Source organism: Acanthopagrus latus, chromosome 22 (assembly GCF_904848185.1).
Source record: "Acanthopagrus latus isolate v.2019 chromosome 22, fAcaLat1.1, whole genome shotgun sequence".
Classification (NCBI taxonomy): domain Eukaryota; kingdom Metazoa; phylum Chordata; class Actinopteri; order Spariformes; family Sparidae; genus Acanthopagrus; species Acanthopagrus latus.
The window spans coordinates 16,892,883-16,911,588 of record NC_051060.1 but is presented as its reverse complement, the minus strand read 5'-3'; the positions used below and the strand labels follow the sequence as shown (position 1 = coordinate 16,911,588).

Here is an 18,706-nt window from a genome sequence, read left to right as displayed (position 1 = left end):
AGAGCTGGATGACTTTATCTCTCAAAAACATGTCAAACGTTGGCGTGTTGCACAAGTTAAAGTTCTCTTTTGCAACTCGTGTCGAAATCAGCTGTCATTCGCAAGAAAAGCGTCGACAGGACAGGGGGTTGTACCGCCCTTTAACGCATCACTCCTCCGGCCCTTCCTCTCTGGAGTTTCCAGCTTTTCTCCGTCACTTATCAGGGGTAACTTCTAAAATTGCTTAAACGCTCGGAAATGCTCTGCAGACAAAACCCCGAGTCGCTCACAGCAGTTTCTGTACCATGATGTGGCTGCCCTGCGGATGCGCTTCGAGGCGCGTCGTTTCTTCCTTCAACCGTCGCGTCTTCAGATCGTATTTCCATGTCGAGGGTCGCAGGAGGTTCAATGTCGCGGCCTTCATGCCGGAGGCTGCGGGGATCCAGGGGCTGTCGGACCGCTCGACGCTGCAGGAGTTTTCCGTCTCCAACGGTGAGAGCTTCTGGGCCGCAGCAGCGCGTCACAGACTGAGCTGGGTCAGTCCTTTCCACACGGTCCAGGACTGCGATCTGAGCCGGGGCCGGATCAAGTGGTTTGAGGGAGGGAAGCTGAATGTGTCCGGTAGGTTTACTTTCACTTTTGAATCAGAATAAGACCAGTAATTGGATGTATTGTTTATCATCACACTTTTAAGCAGAAGATTGTATTTTCCTCCTGACTCACAGTTTTCCATGCGGCTGTGTTGAGGAACTCTTATAAATAAAACGCGCACAGAGGCAGTGAATGCATCACCACTGTCAGCATGTTTTTCCATTCTGAGAATACTTTGCATGCACCTTACTCATGTGAAGCCGGTCTAATGTTCTGTCTGTGTGCATCAGTTAACTGTCTGGACCGCCACGTGCACACCTGTCCTGAGAAGGTGGCCCTGATCTGGGAGAGAGATGAACCGGGGTCAGAGGTCCAGGTCACCTACAGGTCAGCGGGTTGGATTTAGTGTGTGAGTGTGTGTCTCCTCCTTTCGTTGTGTGTTTCATGGATTATCTCTCTACAGGCAGCTGCTGGAGATGACATGTCGCCTGGGCAACCTGTTGAAGCGGCATGGCGTGAAGAAGGGGGACTGCGTCACCATCTACATGCCTCCTTGTCCTCTGGCCGTGGCGTCCATGTTGGCCTGCGCCCGGATCGGAGCAGCACACAACGTGGTGTTCGCCGGGTTCAGCGCCGAGGCCCTCGCAGAGCGGATCAGAGATGGTGGGACAGTGTGACTGCATAGTGTTTTAGTGTTTTTCAGCTCATTGTTTCGGGTTTCAAGTCTCGACTAGAGCTGCAACGATTAGTCGATTAATTTTGTATTTTTTTTTTTTGATAATCAATTCACCATTTCAGCCCAGTCCAGCACCGTCATCACAGTGAACCAGGGCGTCAGAGGGGGAAAGGTCATCGAGCTGAAGAAAACGGTGGATACAGCTGTCGACGGCTGCCCAACGGTACAGCAGGTGCTAGTTGCTATGAGAACAGAGAATCCCGTCGCCATGACAGCCAGGGATGTTGACATGGAGGAGGTGAGAGAGCAGAAAGACAATCAGTGCTGGTAGATATTAGATATCACCATGAAACTTAAATTTTCTGACATTTTATGCAAATAAAACATTATTTGGTTAAATACTGAGCATTTCTGTAGAGCAGTCTCACCATCAGGTCCATTAGTAGCTGTTCTGGCGCATAAACATCATACTGAATGTTTTGTACTCTTTGTCACTCAACAGGAGATGATGTTTAAACAAGAAAAAAGCAATAAAGTGTGTTCTCTTGTCGTTCCATATCGAAGCTGCTTATTTAACAAATTATACTTGAAATTCACTGTGTCATGCAGGAGATGCTGAAGGAGGACGCGGTGTGTGAGCCGGCCATCATGGACAGCGAGGACGTCTTGTTCCTGCTCTACACATCAGGCAGCACAGGGAAGCCTAAAGGACTCGTCCACACTCAGGCTGGTTACCTGCTGTACGCAGCGCTCACACACCGGGTAAACATCAGGCACGACCCGTGTTGTGTAGAGCTTCTGTATGGAGTGATCCATAATCCAGTTGACCGGTGATCACTGCAGATTACAGAAGAGTTTCATCGAAATGCTGCTTCACTTTTAACCCGGCGTATTCATGCAACAATCAGTAACGACACTTACAGCTTGAAAGGAACAGTCTTTGTTCTTTTAGCATCCTTTGAGCTCTGTGCAGACACCTCACTTCACCGAGCACCACTGATGCTCGATAGATGGGTGCCAGTAATGTTCTGGGAGGTTTTAATCACCAGCGCCCTGTCCAGAGCCGTGCATAAACCATGTCTGTCAGTGATGTTTCCAGTCAGGATGCTTTCTATTGCCCCTCTAAAAGTTGACCAGGATCTTGTTCCAGAATCAGGAATACAGCCTTCCGAAGTTTCTGTACATAAATCGTATTATCGCATTAATTGTATCACCTTCTCTTTTTACGCAGTCTTTACATAAATCTTCCCTCTCATCACCAGTACGTCTTCACCTACCACGACGGAGACGTTTTCGGCTGCGTGGCAGATATCGGCTGGATCACGGGACACAGCTACAGTGTCTACGGGCCCCTGGCCAACGGGGGGACGACCGTCCTGTTTGAGAGCACTCCCATTTACCCCAACCCAGGTGTGAACATCACCACAGACAGAATTCAGATTAAAAATAAAACTCATCCAACTGACAGAAAAAGACAAACACACTCTCTAATTCGTCATGTATTTCCCAAAGGCTGCTTTTATCAGATCTTCATTGTGAATCTGATGTTCTGTGTAAAGCTTTCATCCTTCAAGTATTCCCGTCCTCAGCAAGGAGCTCTGCATGTTTGCGCCTCTGTCTATGAATAACTGTTTACATCTGAACTTGAACTTGGCCCGTCCACACTAAAATTAGGACTTCTGTATACACAGGGAGTCGGCACACACACCTTGTTACTGTCAAGGAGAAACTCTTCACTGTGACGGGTTCAAATCTGTGCTTCGCTACAATCTCAGTGTCTGGTTGTGATTTTTGATTTTCAGTATCACCTCTTTGGACCATGCTAACTTAGGCGTGTTTTGATCTCAGGGAGGTACTGGGAGATGGTCCAGAGATTGAAGATTAACCAGTTTTACGGGGCTCCGACGGCGATCCGCCTGCTGCTCAAGTACGGTGACCAGTGGGTGCACAAGTACGACCGCTCCACCCTCAAAACTCTCGGCTCTGGTATGCCAAACGTGATGCTTGGATGTGTTGTTATCTTCACAAACGCGCTCACCATTAAAGGAATCTTTTCTGAACCCTTTTTGCAACAAGTAACACAAGCAACAACAGAATTTATCAAACAAATTCCAATGGTCGGCAGTGTTTTGTGTACAGGAGAGTTACTGGACAAATTCCTTTCCTCTAAGCACACACATGTGTTACATACTTAAAGTCAATCCTGGCTGGTATGTCGACATGCCTCAGTGATCCACAGTGTCCACAGCAAAGACCAGCATGCAGCAAGATCACACACACACACACACACACACACACACACACACACACACACACACACACACACACACACACACACACCTGTTCCCCTGAATCATGGCGCTTATGTGTTAAAACACAAAGCTCAACAGTCAGAATGTAAATCCTCCTCTGAACCAACACAGGTGTGTTTTTAGTTACAGAAACTTGTCTGCCTGCATCACTGATTCACACTTTGTTTTGAAAAAAACGTACAATACGTCTAACGACTACGTTATGTGACTGAAGCTGACCTTGTCTGTGTGCAGTGGGCGAGCCCATCAACACTGAAGCGTGGGAGTGGTACCACAGAGTGGTTGGGGACGGACGCTGCCCTGTGGTGGACACCTGGTGGCAGACTGGTAACTGTTACACACTAACATGTGGAATTTATTAGCTATTGTTCACAGCTGCTTGAGTCTTTCTTTCTTATGCTACATCATCACTAATTGACCAAATTAGACATCTCACACTGAACGACGTTGAGTCTGCCATACTGTAAGTGCTAACAGTAGCAGCTCATCACTTGTCAGCAGGATCACAGTCCCGCCATTAAGGGCAGCTAGGTTCACAAGCTCTTCCTCAAACAGCCACGTCTGCAGGCCCATCAGTCAGTGCTGAAGGGGAGAGCAGTCTGCTCCGTCCGCCCAACAATAACAGTGTTACATAACACTGTAAGTGTAGTCGTGTGCGCGTATACATACACAATACTGAAGACTACCGCACGCACACACTCACACACACAAAGTTTGTATCCCCTCTGGACTTCCAAAGTGAACCAGATGTTTTCCTCACATACTAAAAACAACCTCTCTGTCTTGATATTGAACAACAGTGACAGTCAACTTTAACACCAAGACTGTGTAGAGAAATGCAGATTGCATCATGTCTTTTTGTTTGATAAAGGGGTCACAGAAGCTTTGTTTTTGGACTGTTTTTATTGCAGAATACAGATGTTATGTAACTACCAAAAGCACCACACCACAAAATGGATCCATGTGCGCACTAACCACCATCACACAAGTCTTTCATAGACTGTAAAATATAGATAAAGAATCCGGGTCTGAAAAGTAAAGCAGGTTATCCCTTTTCTGATAACCAGCAGGGGGCGACTCCACTGGTTTCAAAAAGAAGTCTGATTTGTAAGCTTATGAGAAAATGACCCTACTTCTCACTTGATTTATTATTATTTAAGTTTACTAATGAGTTCATGGTTTTAATCTCTAGTTCCAAGTCTTCTTCAATCATAGATAGATAGATAGATAGATAGATAGATAGATAGATAGATAGATAGATAGATAGATAGATAGATAGATGATAAAGCAGGGTGTGGCTACCTTGAGATTGACAAGGTGTTGTCATCAGGTTCTCCATCAGATCCAATCAGGATAGTCTCCCCAGCTCCGCCCTTTTCTTCCAAATATGGTCACCAAACATCCAAGTTGTTGAGGGCTGTAAATGACACACTCAGTGCTTTTAAACAGTATTTCACAAACCAGTGGGTGACATCACGTTGGGTGTACAACCTGACCTTTCAAACCCACAGAAAAATGTAATTTGGTCTTCAATCTTTCTTGACTTTGAGCACAAAGATATGGAAAATTGTTAGTATTAGAAAGGGATTTGTTTTTGCCTCTTCAAAAACCATGAAACAAGATAACAGTAAAACAGAAACTGTATACTGTGTAAATTGAGTACATTGCAGCGACTTTGCACTGGGTGAGACACAACAAACCTGCAGCAGACTTGTCCTTCACCGTTGTATATCCGCTGATGTCATCTATCTATCCCATTAAAGTAGCTTACAATTGGACATAATGACAACATGTTTAAAATCAGCTGATTTCGCTAATAAAATCAAATTTGTGGATGAACACAGGACCCGACTGACATGATGCATTTCATCCTCGGTCCCGTCAAATTAGATTGAGTAATGACCAAATGGAGAGAAAGCTGCGTTAATTACCATACACATGGCAAAAGTCTATAATTAATTGCTGATAATTAAACATCAGAGCACCATGAGCTCGAGAATTACAGACACAGATATGACCCAAATACCCTACTTCAGCAAAAAGGATTATATTATTATGTTGCTCTCCTGGACCAGTGTTTCCAATTAGGACTAAGTGGCATTATTCATAAAATGCCATTTGGTTGATCTGGGAGCAAGTAGCCTGTTTAGAGAGAAAATTAGATTTTGATCCGCAGTTGGCATACGGCCTCTGTGTTGGATCATACAGGACTGGAGAGGTGAGAGGATGCAGGAGGACAGGAGGGGGAAGAGCTCTGCTGCAAAAATGAAAAAAATATTAATAAACACTGGTGTCAACAAGTTTAAATTCGTACTTTCAGGCATAAGGAAGTATGAGAAATTGAGCATACTCACACAGTGGCTATTTTCCCCTGACGTCACACTCGGGGTGGGAAACGTTAACCTGCTGTGTTTCAGGTTGTAAACTCTATAAAACATAATTTCGCAGCTTCCTGATTGATCAGCACCTGAAAGTTATAGCTACATTTGGAGGGACATCGGGCCATATTTCAAGATGAAATTAAACATATTTCATGACTCATTAGCTAACGTTAGCATTCAACCACTTCCTATTGTTACTGTTCACACCCAGCACGCTTCACCTCCAGACTTAAATAAATGTTTCCAACAGGTTCGCTGATGTAGTAGAATAAATGAATGCATCTCCTATCATATAGTTTAACTCTATCAAAGTTATGTTAGCTAGGAAGTGTTTGAACACTAACGTTAGCTGGTATCTAATGGCAGCTAATGGGTTAGCAAATATGTTCTCTTACCTTAAAATGTGGCCTGATGTCCCTCCAAATTCTCACTATTCATTGTCTGTACAGATGTTCAATCTCGTAGTAATGAAATAGTAAAGATTCATAAGCAGTGCCACATATGAGCAGCCCATCCTGAGCATGATGTTGGAGGAAAATGGTCGCCGTGTGAATATGGTCTATAATTTTGAATTAGATGTGGAAATGTGAAGTCTAAACATGGACCTTCAACCAGCAGCCAGTTAGCTTAGCTTAGCATATTGACTGTAAACAGCTAACCACTCTTGATGCTATGCTAAGGTAGCTGAATGCTAGTTGTGTTTCCCCATTTTATAACTATCACTATTTTTAAAAAGTTGAAGACAGCCCTGATCATTTTTAAAGAGGCTGAACGGACAAAGTGTAGGTGATTTGTTGTGGGGGTGGTGGTGGTGGTTGGGGGGCTGGGGGGGGGTGTAGTCTCACGGTTACAGTTGATCTGAACAGGATGCCAGTCGCTAATGCTATTGTGGGATCATCTGTTGTGTCCTACTTTATAACGGGTCCCCTCTGCTGTCTCCGGCTCTGGTGCCACCAACACCACCCAGAGGATTACCAGGGTCCCCGAGGTCCAGGCAAACCTAATTGCATTTAATTTACTTATATGGCTGTAATTCCAAAATCTACATCTGTAGCAACGAGAGGGGCTTACGCTAGATTTACAAACAGTTAGCTGGCACTGTCATTTATGCTCCACTCTCACCCTCTGCTACTTTCACTTTTCATCTGACTTTCCCCCACCCTGTTTCAGTCCATATTCCTGGTACACCACTTTTCATAGTACATTAATCTGTTCTTGACAAGCCTGGCTATAGTCTGAGGAAAAATTCTAGTTTGCATTAATCTCACAAAACACTATGGACATAGAAAATCACATGATTACACACAGTTTTGGTAAGCATTGATGTATTTACCTCTTCCTGCTTCGTTGCCGATGGTTCACATTGCACTAGTAGCCCAACTCTTAACTCCCCACTTCTTTGAAAAAATAATATTAAATCATTTCCCTTTTTAGAGAATGAGAACAGAAACACTTGGTGCAGCTGAGCCTTCATGGCTAACGAGACATTTTACACTGCAGTTATTAGTGAAATCGGTTAATTGCTGCATACTTTTATAAAAGCTCATTACTTTAAATGCTGAGTCAGATAATGTTGTATAATCGTCTTATCAAAAAGCCTCGTGGAAAAAAACAAAACAACAAATTTACTATCTAACGGGGGGAAAGTAATTTTTGGGGATTTATACTTTTATGAGTAATTTTTTAAGTCTGTACTTTTACTCATAATTAAGTGCATTATCATACCACGTGCCACGTAATATATTTACTTACTTACTTTTAAAGTCATAATTGAGTGTTGAGAACAATTTGAACAAATATCCAAACCTTTCATCTACATTTTCTTTTTAATAAATGGACAAAAACAAAGAAATGTGCAGCAGGTCCAGGTTTGGAGAGGTGACCATTATCAGTGAGTCAATCAATTCTACTGAAATTTACTTCAAAAAAATGGACCACCTCAGTGTTGTGTTTGGTCTTTTTATAGGACTCGTTTAGAAGAAAATACAAATCATGAGCAGTTTTATAATCTGCCTTGTTGTGCTCTGTGTTCTCAGAGACAGGTGGCATCTGCATCAGCCCGAGGCCGTCCGACCCAGACGCAGAGATTGTCCCAGGGATGGCTATGAGACCTTTCTTTGGCATTAAGCCCGTCCTCATGGACACTGAGGTGTGGCACTCATCCCTGTGTGTGCTAATGTGTGTGTGTGTGTGTGTGTGTGTGTGTAGCGTGCCGTCGCTGCAAATATTGGATAGCTGGGAATGGCCTGCAGGGAGGGTCAGATTAGGATTATAAACAGCCACCAGCTGTGTCACTTTTGATACCCACCCTGCTCCCACCCGCCAGTCCTGCTCCGTGCGTGCCAAACTCCGTATTAAAAATCTGTCATGCTACTTTGTGGCTATTGCAGTTGCACAGATTGTGCAGACAGTTGGAGCAGTGTCTCTGAGCTGATCTCTTGTCCTGCCTGGCAATAAAAACACACACTAACACGCATTTTGAGGATCCGATATCCAGAATTTGATGTGGCACTCCAATTGTTTTCTCTAATTTTGAAAGGAGTATATTATAGGTTTAGTATCCATCTTATGTAGTTGTTAGATTTTATATATCATTTTTGATCTCTTGCCAAAGGCATCAGTATTTGGCTCAGTTATTACTCTGTTGTCCTTTTAACTTCCTTCAGGGAAAAGTCCTGACTTCCAACAACACGTCCGGAGCTCTGTGTATATCTCAGCCTTGGCCTGGTATGGCTCGAACAATTCATAACAACCACCAGAGATACATTGAGACCTACTGTCAGCCTTATCCTGGTACAGTACGATGCGTTCAAGGACAAACTTGTTTTTTTTTTGTAAGACCACAGTTTCTAAATCCTTTCATCTTTGTGCAAACAGGTTACTTCTTTACTGGAGATGGCGCTTATTGCTCTGAGGAGGGGTACTACCAGATCACTGGTCGCCTTGATGATGTCATCAACGTGAGCGGTCACAGGATTGGGACAGCAGAAATAGAAGATGTGGTGGTAAGGTCTGATTTTTTTTTTTTTTTTAATGTCTTCGAGCATTGCTTTCTACATTCATTAACACTAGACACTTGTCTAGAAGATCACACTAAATTCAGCCTATAACCATGTTTGAGAAGATTCTTCATGACTTTAAGTGTTGGAAAAGTGAAAGTGTGATTCAAAGTTATGTTATCAACACAACAAAATTATTTTTTCTTAAGATAATGAACATTCCAGTAAATTCCGAGGCAATTCAGACAGTATTCATCAAGAAATGTACGTCTCCACAGCAGCTGTAGCCGTAGCCCTATTTTCATGTTGTCTGTCCTGTTCTTGTCATAAACGTCAAATTTCCTATAAAGTGTACTGACGATTTTGTGATTTCTGTAACAGAATCAGTGCTCTGCAGTGGCTGAGTCTGCATGCATAGGATACTCGCATGACATCAAAGGACAAGGTGAGAGAGAAATCTATTTCACTGTCAAAAAATGTGTACACACATTATGTACTTCTATCACAGTAAAGACTGTCCTCACTCTGTGTCATCAGGAGTTTATACCTTTGTGGTGCTGAAAAAGGATGTGGACGTTCAAGAGACAGACCTGTCCCGGCTGCTAAATGACATGGTCTCTAAAAAGATTGCAAAGTACGCCTGTCCAGACTTCATCCAGGTAATTCTGTCAAATAAACTTTAAATACAAATTTTAACAGTTAAGACCAACTTGTAGTCAGTCAATTTGTATTTCTTGGTCATTCTCACAGTTCGTCCATCGTCTGCCAAAAACACGCTCAGGTAAGATAATGCGGCGGGTGCTGCGCAAAGTGGTGGAGCGAGATTTGAACAGTCTGGGTGACCTCAGCACGCTGGATGATCCTGCCGCAGTCCAAGAGATCATCCAAGGTCACCGAGAGCTCTGTGGTCAACAACAACAACCACCACCACAACCCTGATGATGTGTCTTATGGAACCAGGAAGATGAAAGCGATGCTTATCCATTTCACTTAAACAGACTTTGGCCAAATATTGTTTGTTTTTAATTGTACAAATGACATTTTAATGAAATCAAGTAAACAACTATAAAACAGCTCCAACTCTGCTTTTGATATAAGAACATTGTGTGTTTTTATTATAAAATATTCCAATGTAGTGATTGTAAACATAACACAGTTAACAAATGTTATCTGACATAAAAGCACATCTATGGAGTCTAAAGAGTCCCCTTTGTTTCCTTATTTAATATCATGATTTCTTTGGCAAAGTCTTTGGGTCATGTACACTTTGCATCCGCAGAACCGCCATCTTGTCTGGAAAAATGTTGCAACCCCCCTTAATTTTCTTAACCTTGTATTCTACTCACCGAGCTAGTGACAAATGTTATCAAATGTTAAAATACCCGCCTCCATGAATACATACAATCTGGATGTGCACAGTTAGCCACCACCACTGGAGGAACTGGGTTTAAAAGCACCTTGTTTGAGGACACTTGTGTGTTAGTAACTGAGGAGTGTTTTTCTGCTACGTCTCCCACATTGACGCTTCCTTTCAGGGACATTGGTCAGCAGTCACGTGGCTTCTTCTCTGAGATTTAAGCTTCCGTTGCCTCCTTTTAGCTTGGTTAACTCCCACCGGCCCCCTCCACACAGTTTCAACTGGACATCATGGTACTGTGAGAAATGGAACAAAAGAGTTCATATCCTTCATAGATTTAGACAGATGTGAGGAAAAAAACAAGCGAAGTTGGTGTTTAAATGTGAGAAAAAAAACGAATAGTTATGGACTGACCAAAAAAGCACTACTCAAGTTTTTTCAATTGGAAGAATTCAGAGAATCTGATAGCGAGGTTGCCCTTGTGGACCGAGTAATGTAGGATATAAATGACTTGTAATTTTCCTTGCAGTAAGCAGAATTCTGTATATAGTCAACATTCCTACAGGAAACCTAGTAATGTTCACCATAAAAAATTCAAGTTCACAAATTCAATAAAATGATCTCTGTATCACTTCCTCCAACAGTAATTTGAGCTCAGAATTATTTGGTCTAACCTTCTCCAGGCTGCTACGGTGTCCCAGACTGACCAAAGTCATGCCGAGCTGTTTACAGGTTCGGTACAGCTGTGCTTCTGCCTCCTCCGTCAAAGCACTGGTGGCCTCATCCAACACTGCGAGGTAAAAAATGATACAAAAAATAAAAGTTTCAGAGAGCTCAGATCTGGGGTCACCTCTAACACGTACGACAAGATGAAAACACCTTAATATTTTACATCTGAAATGCTAAATTTAAACTCAGAGTCAGTGGGCGAGACCAGCTACCCTGAAACTGCTGTGTCAGAATCATTCAAGTCTCAATACCTCAGATATTTTCATGAATACGTTACAGAAATCCAGAAGAGCACACCTGCATATTTAGGCTGCAGGTAGAAGAGCCGAGCGAAGCAGAGACGCTGCATTTCACCTGGAGACAGAACGTCATACCTGCAGAGGAAGACAAGTTCAAAGTCTGATACACATATTTATTACTTCACTTTGTCATTATGTTTGTCTTTCTTTGTTTTCTCTTACCAGTTCCAGTCCACTCTTTCATCCAGCCCGCCTGTCCGCTTCAGGATACTGGACTACAGCACAGACAGAAGTTTATTATAACTATAACTATATTACTATTATAACTATTCACTTTACAATTCCAAATTATTTATTAAGATTTCAGTTTGAAACAATATGCTTTTGAAAGTCCCTCACCACTCCAGCTAGTTCCAGGAACTGTAAAATTCTGTCGTCATCGACTGACCCTGAAAAAAAGGGCATTGACATCATTATTTCAACAACACAAAGTTAAGAGTGAAACCAAGACCCAAGTTTAGATTAATGAAAAAATCAAAGTTGTGCATTGATCTACTATATTAATGGCATTCTGGTGTTATTTAATGCTGCTTTCATCAAACAACATATTGCTGTCAGGATCAAACATTTTTTGTACCTCCACTTTTTTATTAATTTGTAGGTTTTCTTGCTAGAGCAACTCACTGTGATTGATTGACTGATTGAATGATTTAATATATATAGCCTTGCACCATTTAATATAAAGAGATCAGAACTCTGATACCTGATGCAGGATAAATATCCTTCAATGGGTAGATCACCTGTTGGGGAAAAGAGTTTTCATTTAATTTTAGTAGAATTCAGTAAACTAGCAACAGGGATGGTATCTACACACGTTATTAGACAAGTATCAGTGTCTATAGAGAAACAAATGTTGAAGATAAAACAACATGAAAGAGGACTCAGCGACCTGCTCACGAAGCGTGCCGTCAGTCAGGTAAGGTTTCTGTGGCAGGAAGAGGGTTCCTCTGGGCCCAAAACATGTGGTCATCTGGACAAAACCTGAGGAGACAGATGGTGTCATTAAGCTATCAATGTATGCATTTTTTTTTTTATGATACCCTATTTTCTGACATGCACATTTTTTCCTCAATTTCTATTCTTAAATAATACACTGGGGTTAATACAGGGGTTGTTATTGCAGCCCAGCTTGGAGCCACCACACTTTCACTTTAATCACTTCCTGTCATATAACTTCATCCTCACTGCTTTCTCACCGCTGTGTGCCTCCCAGAGTCGGTTGAGGACCCTCAGTAGTGACGTCTTGCCCGTGCCCGTGTTCCCCACCACCAGTAGATGAACGCCCTGGCTGATTTTCAGACTCAGATCTTTCACCAGCAGCTGGTCTGAATCAGGAGATTTGTATGAAAGATGGTCTAGGATGAAGGCGGTATCCACAGGGCCTCCGTGGATGTTGAAATCACTGTGGGGAGGATTCACAAAACAAAGACCACGTAGAGGCTTGTTTTATGCACCTCGTATTGATTGTCCTCTTTGCTCTTTATTTGCCTTTTGTTAATGTAATGTAATTGCACCCATATAAGCATCATCTTAACATGGAGTTTGTTCACTTAAACCTCTCCAACTGTACTTTCTTGTAGAAGACAAACCTGTCAAAGTCGTAGCTCTCCCCTGACGCAGGGTCATAGTCACACTGCGTGCGTAGAATGTCATCCATCACCTCCTTCAGCTGCCCAATCCTGACCACAACACACACGCACACACACACACTGATGGAAAGCTGGACGGCATGCACAAATGCTACTGTCATCATCTGTCCTCCAGGAAGTGAATTTAAGCATGCAGTGTGATACCTGTGGGTGTATCCAGCCACATCTGACAGAGTGGTTGACAGGTCTATTAGCTGCGAGAAGCCATTTATCAAGTAGATGCAGACAAAGGCGTTCTGAATATGAACAAGGAAAGGGAGAGCCAGAGCAGAGAGTAAATAAGAGAGAGACAAGATTACTAAGGGACGAGTGTTTGAACAAGAACAAAAGCCAGTTACAATAAAGGCACTTTGCCAACAGCATGAAAAACAAACTAATGGAATTCAATTCTAGCACTATCAAAGATTTCTTTATATATTTAGATAACTGTTTTAACAATGGGCATTAGAACCAGCATGAATGTAATTGCACACTTTTTTGGGGAGAGAAAGCTTTTGCTGCCACCTTGTGGTCAAATTAGCGACTAATTCAAATAAAGGCATTTCTAATGTCAAACCCTGCGTATCTCCCCCCAATCTCTCAAACTGTGAGGAAAAGGGAACACGAGCACAAAATAGAAGTACATTTCTTTGTTAATATATTTTACTTCAGTCTCTTTTGACACTCAATGCTGCCTGAATGATGCTCGTCATGCAACAACGACCTTAACTTCAGTCTTCATCATAGCCGAGTTAAGGGTCATAAGGGGATATGTGAAGAAAGTTGCACAAGTTCTCAGAAAAGATTAAAAAATGCCTACCTTACTGATGAGCGCACTGAGCTCACCAGGAGTGAGACCATCATAGATACCAGTGAAGATGGGAATGGCGATTATAATGTAGCTGAGGAAACCTCCAAGGTAGTCGAAGGTGTTTACCCCAACTGAGAGAGGAGAGGTCAGAGTTCAACTCGAATTAAATTGTGAAAATTATGGGTCAGTGACTGTGGCTGTATAGGATGTTCTTACTATAAAGCCAGAGCTCTTTGTTAATTAGACTCTTTTGAGTTTGCAGCAGAACCTGCAGTCGTCGGTCAGTCCTCATGTGCTCCACTTTACCAGCTCTAAAAAAACACATTGGTGTGATTTGGTGTGTCAGAACGGTTCAGATTGTGAAAGACAGTGAATGTTTCACAATAAATGTACCAAGTTTCCATGTTAGTTGCTGAGGTTTAACTATCCAACTCTTCTGAAAACATATTTCCATATTTCCATTTCAACAGCAGTCATGTTTGCACGAGACCAAGTTAACTAAATGAGAAAAGGTTTACCCTGGTGTACAAATTGTGTATTTGAGCCTTACCTGTAAAAAGCGGCAGACTCTGCATTGACACGGATCTGCATGTGCTTGAATCTAGAGAAACAAAAATATGTTTTTTTATATGTATCGATGCAATTTAAGATTTAACATATTTTTCATCATTGGACTCTCGTGATCACACTGTTTTAACTTGTGACATTTAGACAAAAGTATAATTCCTTTTTTAATAGCTGACGCAGTTCCTGTGTTATTTCCTGAGAGGCAAAAGGCACTGGGCCAAAGACTACAGAAACTTCCTCTTGAATAAGGAGTGACTTCCTTGACGATAAACAGTGAAAGGATTTATAGTAACACTGGCAGACCACCCAACTACTCTGCTGAAGTTGGGAAAACACCCTTAAGTCTTTCTTCTCTGCTTGTCTGTAAGTACAAGTTCTTATTGACACAGAAACTTGTGTTTTTGTGGTTTGACACCCCGGGACTTACATACTGAACTTACCTGAAGTCACCTTCTAGTTTTTCTTGCTCAAACAGAGTGGACACAATTGGCCCCATGAGGATTTTATTGGCAATGGTCCCAATCACAAAGTAGCCAAAGATACTGACAGGACCGATCCAGCCGGTGCTGCAAACACACAACACACAAGGTGATTCAGAGAGCTTTACTTAAGGATTCAAAACAAACAAACAAATAAACTCTACCTTTAATCTAAAACGTGTTTTCGTTCTTTTTCCTAAAGCTGAGCATAATGTGTTACATCACAAATAGTTTAGAAAGAAATCCTGCTCTAATATTCAACAAACACAAGTATGATGTGGAAACTTGAAGCCTTGACTGGACACACCCTGAGAACAGACTGAACCGTGAAGTAGGAGACATCTTGTGTCCAGATAAGCTTGTGAAGTGAAAAATACTTTAACATTCATATATGTATGTATGAATATGAGTCCCTAATTAATACATTAATTAATGTTGCTATTATATGTTTTTGTTTCTGCAAAAGTGTGTCAGAGAGAATTTTAAGTAGGTCTTAATGCATATGTGGAAGGGATCTTTAAATCAAAGGAAACACTCAGGCTTTAAAAAGACAATACTTAAAGATATAAATGTTATAGAACTACTCCATTGGATTTATGGTGCAAAAATAGTTCCACATCTAGCAACAGAGAATGGCAAACGTTTGAATACGTTTGCAGACCTTTGCAGTTTTGTTGTAGTGCACGACATGTTGTCACAGTACTCCACAAACTCACCTATAAAAGCAGTGGTAAGTGTAGTAAGTCAGTGTGAATGGTGACACAATCAAACGACTGGCCATTGTGCTCATCTGCTTACACAACCTCTCTGCATCCTGACTGATTCGCTGATCTCTACAAGTTAGACACAAAGACATGCAAATTAAAACAAAAGCTGATATTCTAATAGCAAAATGTTTTTATATACAAAATCCTTCAGATGATAGACAATCATGGGCACAAACTAGGTACACATTTATATTCATAAATAGTGATGAATTGATAAAGCAAAAATACACTGGGTAAAGCTTACGGGTTGTCTATGTCCTCTCTGAGTACGTTGAGTGTATAATAGACTCGTCCCTGGAAGTACGCTGTATGGAGGCTCTCAGTTAGCGTCTTCCTCCATCTGACATACATCTGGTTGCAAATGTACTGGTCAAGACTTTTCATCTGGAATAAGGAGAGAGACAGCCTGTTAATGAGAAGACAAAGTCACACAGATGAAAAGATAACAAGTATAATAACAAAGCTATTGAGATCAAGTGTGTGTCAGCTGTAAAATGAACATATCAGGTCATCCTGACCTTGTGAAGTCACTATCGTTAAATCAAACATGATGTCAAACAATAAACCAAGGAAGCAATGTCTATGTTAAGGCCTTGTCTGAAATTGTCTTTAGATTAATAATTTACAGTATTTGGAACAAAGCATTTGTCCAAATTATGGTAGCGCTGTTGTATTTTAATCACATACAATAAAAATGATTTGCCTTACTGGTAGGAGGGTGACAATACTGAGTAATAAAATTCAATTATGCTCATATTTTTGGGAAATAAGTTACTAAATCAATTTGCCAAACGTGCCAGACGTTATATTTAAGACTGTCAAACCAGCTCTTGTAAACCTGGCATTCATCCATTGTGGCTCATCAGGCTGCACACCTCTGCAGAAAGTTGAACAATGATTCATTGTCAAACAACTTCTTGCCCCAAAGAGGAAGTAAACAAAATGACTTGCTGATTATTATCTTCCCCTTTACATACAGAACACATAGTTTTATACTATTGTTCCCCTCATATTCTTGAGTCTTTATTTCAGAAAAAGAAATTAGTTGAAAATAGTTAAATGAATTTATTTTAATGCCGACTGTGCAGCCTTATTGACAGTGTCCATGAAAACAATGATAAACGCAGCCATAAAGATGTGGTTTCCTCATGCAGAGACAATAGTCTGTTTACTTTTCTGATAAATACTTCAATGCATTCATCATACATGTTCAGAGAGGCTCAATATGTGGCTATTCGTGAATTACTGAAATTAATTTCCATATTTTTTCCAGACTTCATAGGAACCCTGGAATAAACCTTTTAATCAGTAATATTTGTGTTATCAAGCCTGGAGTTTAGAGTAAAAAAAACATATTGGTTGAGCTACATTTTGACCACTGTTTGACATGTTTGACACAGAAAGTTGTTGAGGGTGCAGAATCTAGAAGTGCTGATCTAGAGGTGACAGTACTGATACTTTTATCAATATCTTAAGTCTGTAGACCAATCAGGGGCAGAGCTGGGCACAAAGGCAAATGATAAGAAGGACATGCAGCGGAGTTAGCACAAACTGAAGAGTAAATCTGGTAAAAGACCAAATTCCATGTACAGTCAAATTGTAAATATCATCTCCGGGGGACTGAACTCTGTGGCTACTATCGTCACTATGTAGGTCAGCTTCCACTCTCACCCACAGCTCCTTCAACTTACTGTGGAGTTTATCAAAATGAGCACCATAGCTGTGCCCACCAGACTCTTGAAACCAGAGTAATCTTTGTCTGCCAGCACGTTGTAGAAGCGGCTGGGGAGGACACCCACTTGGTAAATGATCAGCTGCTCTGAAGGCAGAAAAGAGATGTGTTAGCGCTCAGAGACTCGTAAAAGCAACGTAGGGAAATTATTAGGCAACCTTGTGAGCTAAAGGTCAGCAGAAAACCAACACAGTATGCAGTCTTGCCTTATCAGAAGTGTGGTTTTACAATGCGACAAAAAGCACTGGCAGGCAGCGCATGTGTCACAAGATGAGCTGTCATCAACGACACCAGACAAGCTCAGTTAGGTTTCTTTCAATTGCTATCTTGATCTGTCTGAGACACTTCATACTTCACACTCCTGATGCACTAACAGCTCTTCATGCTGCAGCAGTTACCTGTTAGGGTGACAGCAAGCAGCGTCCCAAACATCAGAGCACTCTGGCTCCTCCATGATGGGAACAGGACCTTCTGGATGCTGCAGAACCTCTGGACAAACGTCCAGTCTAATTTCGGTCTGAAGTTATGCACAGCAAGGGACAAATATAACTTTATTAGGCAAATGCAAGATTGTAATCCCATTAACCAACATCCTGTGTTCACATGCATCGAACGTGTGATCTGTAATGACACTGTTGCATTACTTTCCATCAGTCACGTAAACCATTTCCCCTCATATTGCACTTGAACTGAGTTTTTTGGAGCCCTGAAATTCTGTCGAACTGCGTTTAAATTACTGTCTGGAATGTGCTGTGTCGCTTCCTGATGATGTAATGACAGTAATTTAAATTAGCAGAGAGTTTGCAGACATCATCGCTGTTAAACTGAACTAGTAGATAGACATCTCCATCAGTTCTTTCAAAGTGTAGGGTCAGTCTTACCTTTTTGTCCCTCTGCCGTTAGGCTCCAAACGAGGCATCAGCACTACGAACGGCAGGAGACGGTTCTTTTCCCCCTGAATAAATCTTTACATACGCTTTTTCTGACTTAATGAAGGCTAATATAGAGCAGCAGGTCAAGCTAACGTCAGACTAACCAAGGTCTCGAGCAGCCAAACAGACCCGGTAACAGTTATAACGGTTAACGAGCGAAATTACGAAACAAACTCCTATGAATCCTATGAATGTACCATAAAAAAGTGTCCTCCTTCTTACTTTCACGGCTACTTTAATGAGCTTAAGTGTCGACAAAGTTTAGCATCGTAAGCCCTTCTGTTACCTTGCTAACTTACCCAACCTCACACTGAAGTTAAGGAGAATGTTTTGGTAGGCAAAATAAAAGTCCGGATATCCTGTTAAACGCTCTCTGGTTTTTCAAAATAAAAGATCTAATAACTTGATACACGAATAAAAACGCCTTTCATATGTTATATCTTAAATCTGATCATTATAACTGTCTA

At 41.6% G+C, this 18,706-nt stretch overlaps 2 protein-coding genes across 2 annotated transcripts; one reads left to right on the top strand and one right to left on the bottom strand.

Annotated features, from left to right (window-relative positions):
• The first annotated feature begins 135 nt into the window (after positions 1–135).
• Positions 136–10,133, top strand: LOC119012174 (acetyl-coenzyme A synthetase 2-like, mitochondrial). Its single transcript, XM_037085729.1, has 14 exons — positions 136–600; positions 861–957; positions 1,034–1,233; positions 1,369–1,544; positions 1,856–2,008; positions 2,509–2,656; positions 3,095–3,232; positions 3,793–3,885; positions 7,976–8,088; positions 8,606–8,732; positions 8,817–8,944; positions 9,320–9,383; positions 9,476–9,597; positions 9,689–10,133. The coding sequence occupies exons 1-14, from the start codon at positions 285–287 to the stop codon at positions 9,875–9,877; spliced, it is 2,064 nt and encodes a 687-aa protein (XP_036941624.1). The 5' UTR covers positions 136–284; the 3' UTR covers positions 9,878–10,133.
• Positions 9,945–18,585, bottom strand: abcd4 (ATP-binding cassette, sub-family D (ALD), member 4). Its single transcript, XM_037085730.1, has 19 exons — positions 18,189–18,585; positions 17,706–17,824; positions 17,267–17,394; positions 15,820–15,959; positions 15,525–15,641; positions 14,770–14,895; positions 14,313–14,363; positions 13,979–14,073; positions 13,772–13,893; positions 13,117–13,208; positions 12,913–13,002; positions 12,520–12,725; positions 12,213–12,304; positions 12,027–12,063; positions 11,663–11,712; positions 11,486–11,538; positions 11,322–11,398; positions 10,970–11,085; positions 9,945–10,591 (listed from the first exon to the last, which is right to left on the bottom strand). Exons 1-19 carry the CDS (start codon positions 18,224–18,226, stop codon positions 10,490–10,492), a joined length of 1,851 nt encoding a protein of 616 aa, XP_036941625.1. The 5' UTR covers positions 18,227–18,585; the 3' UTR covers positions 9,945–10,489.
• Positions 18,586–18,706: the final 121 nt, after the last annotated feature.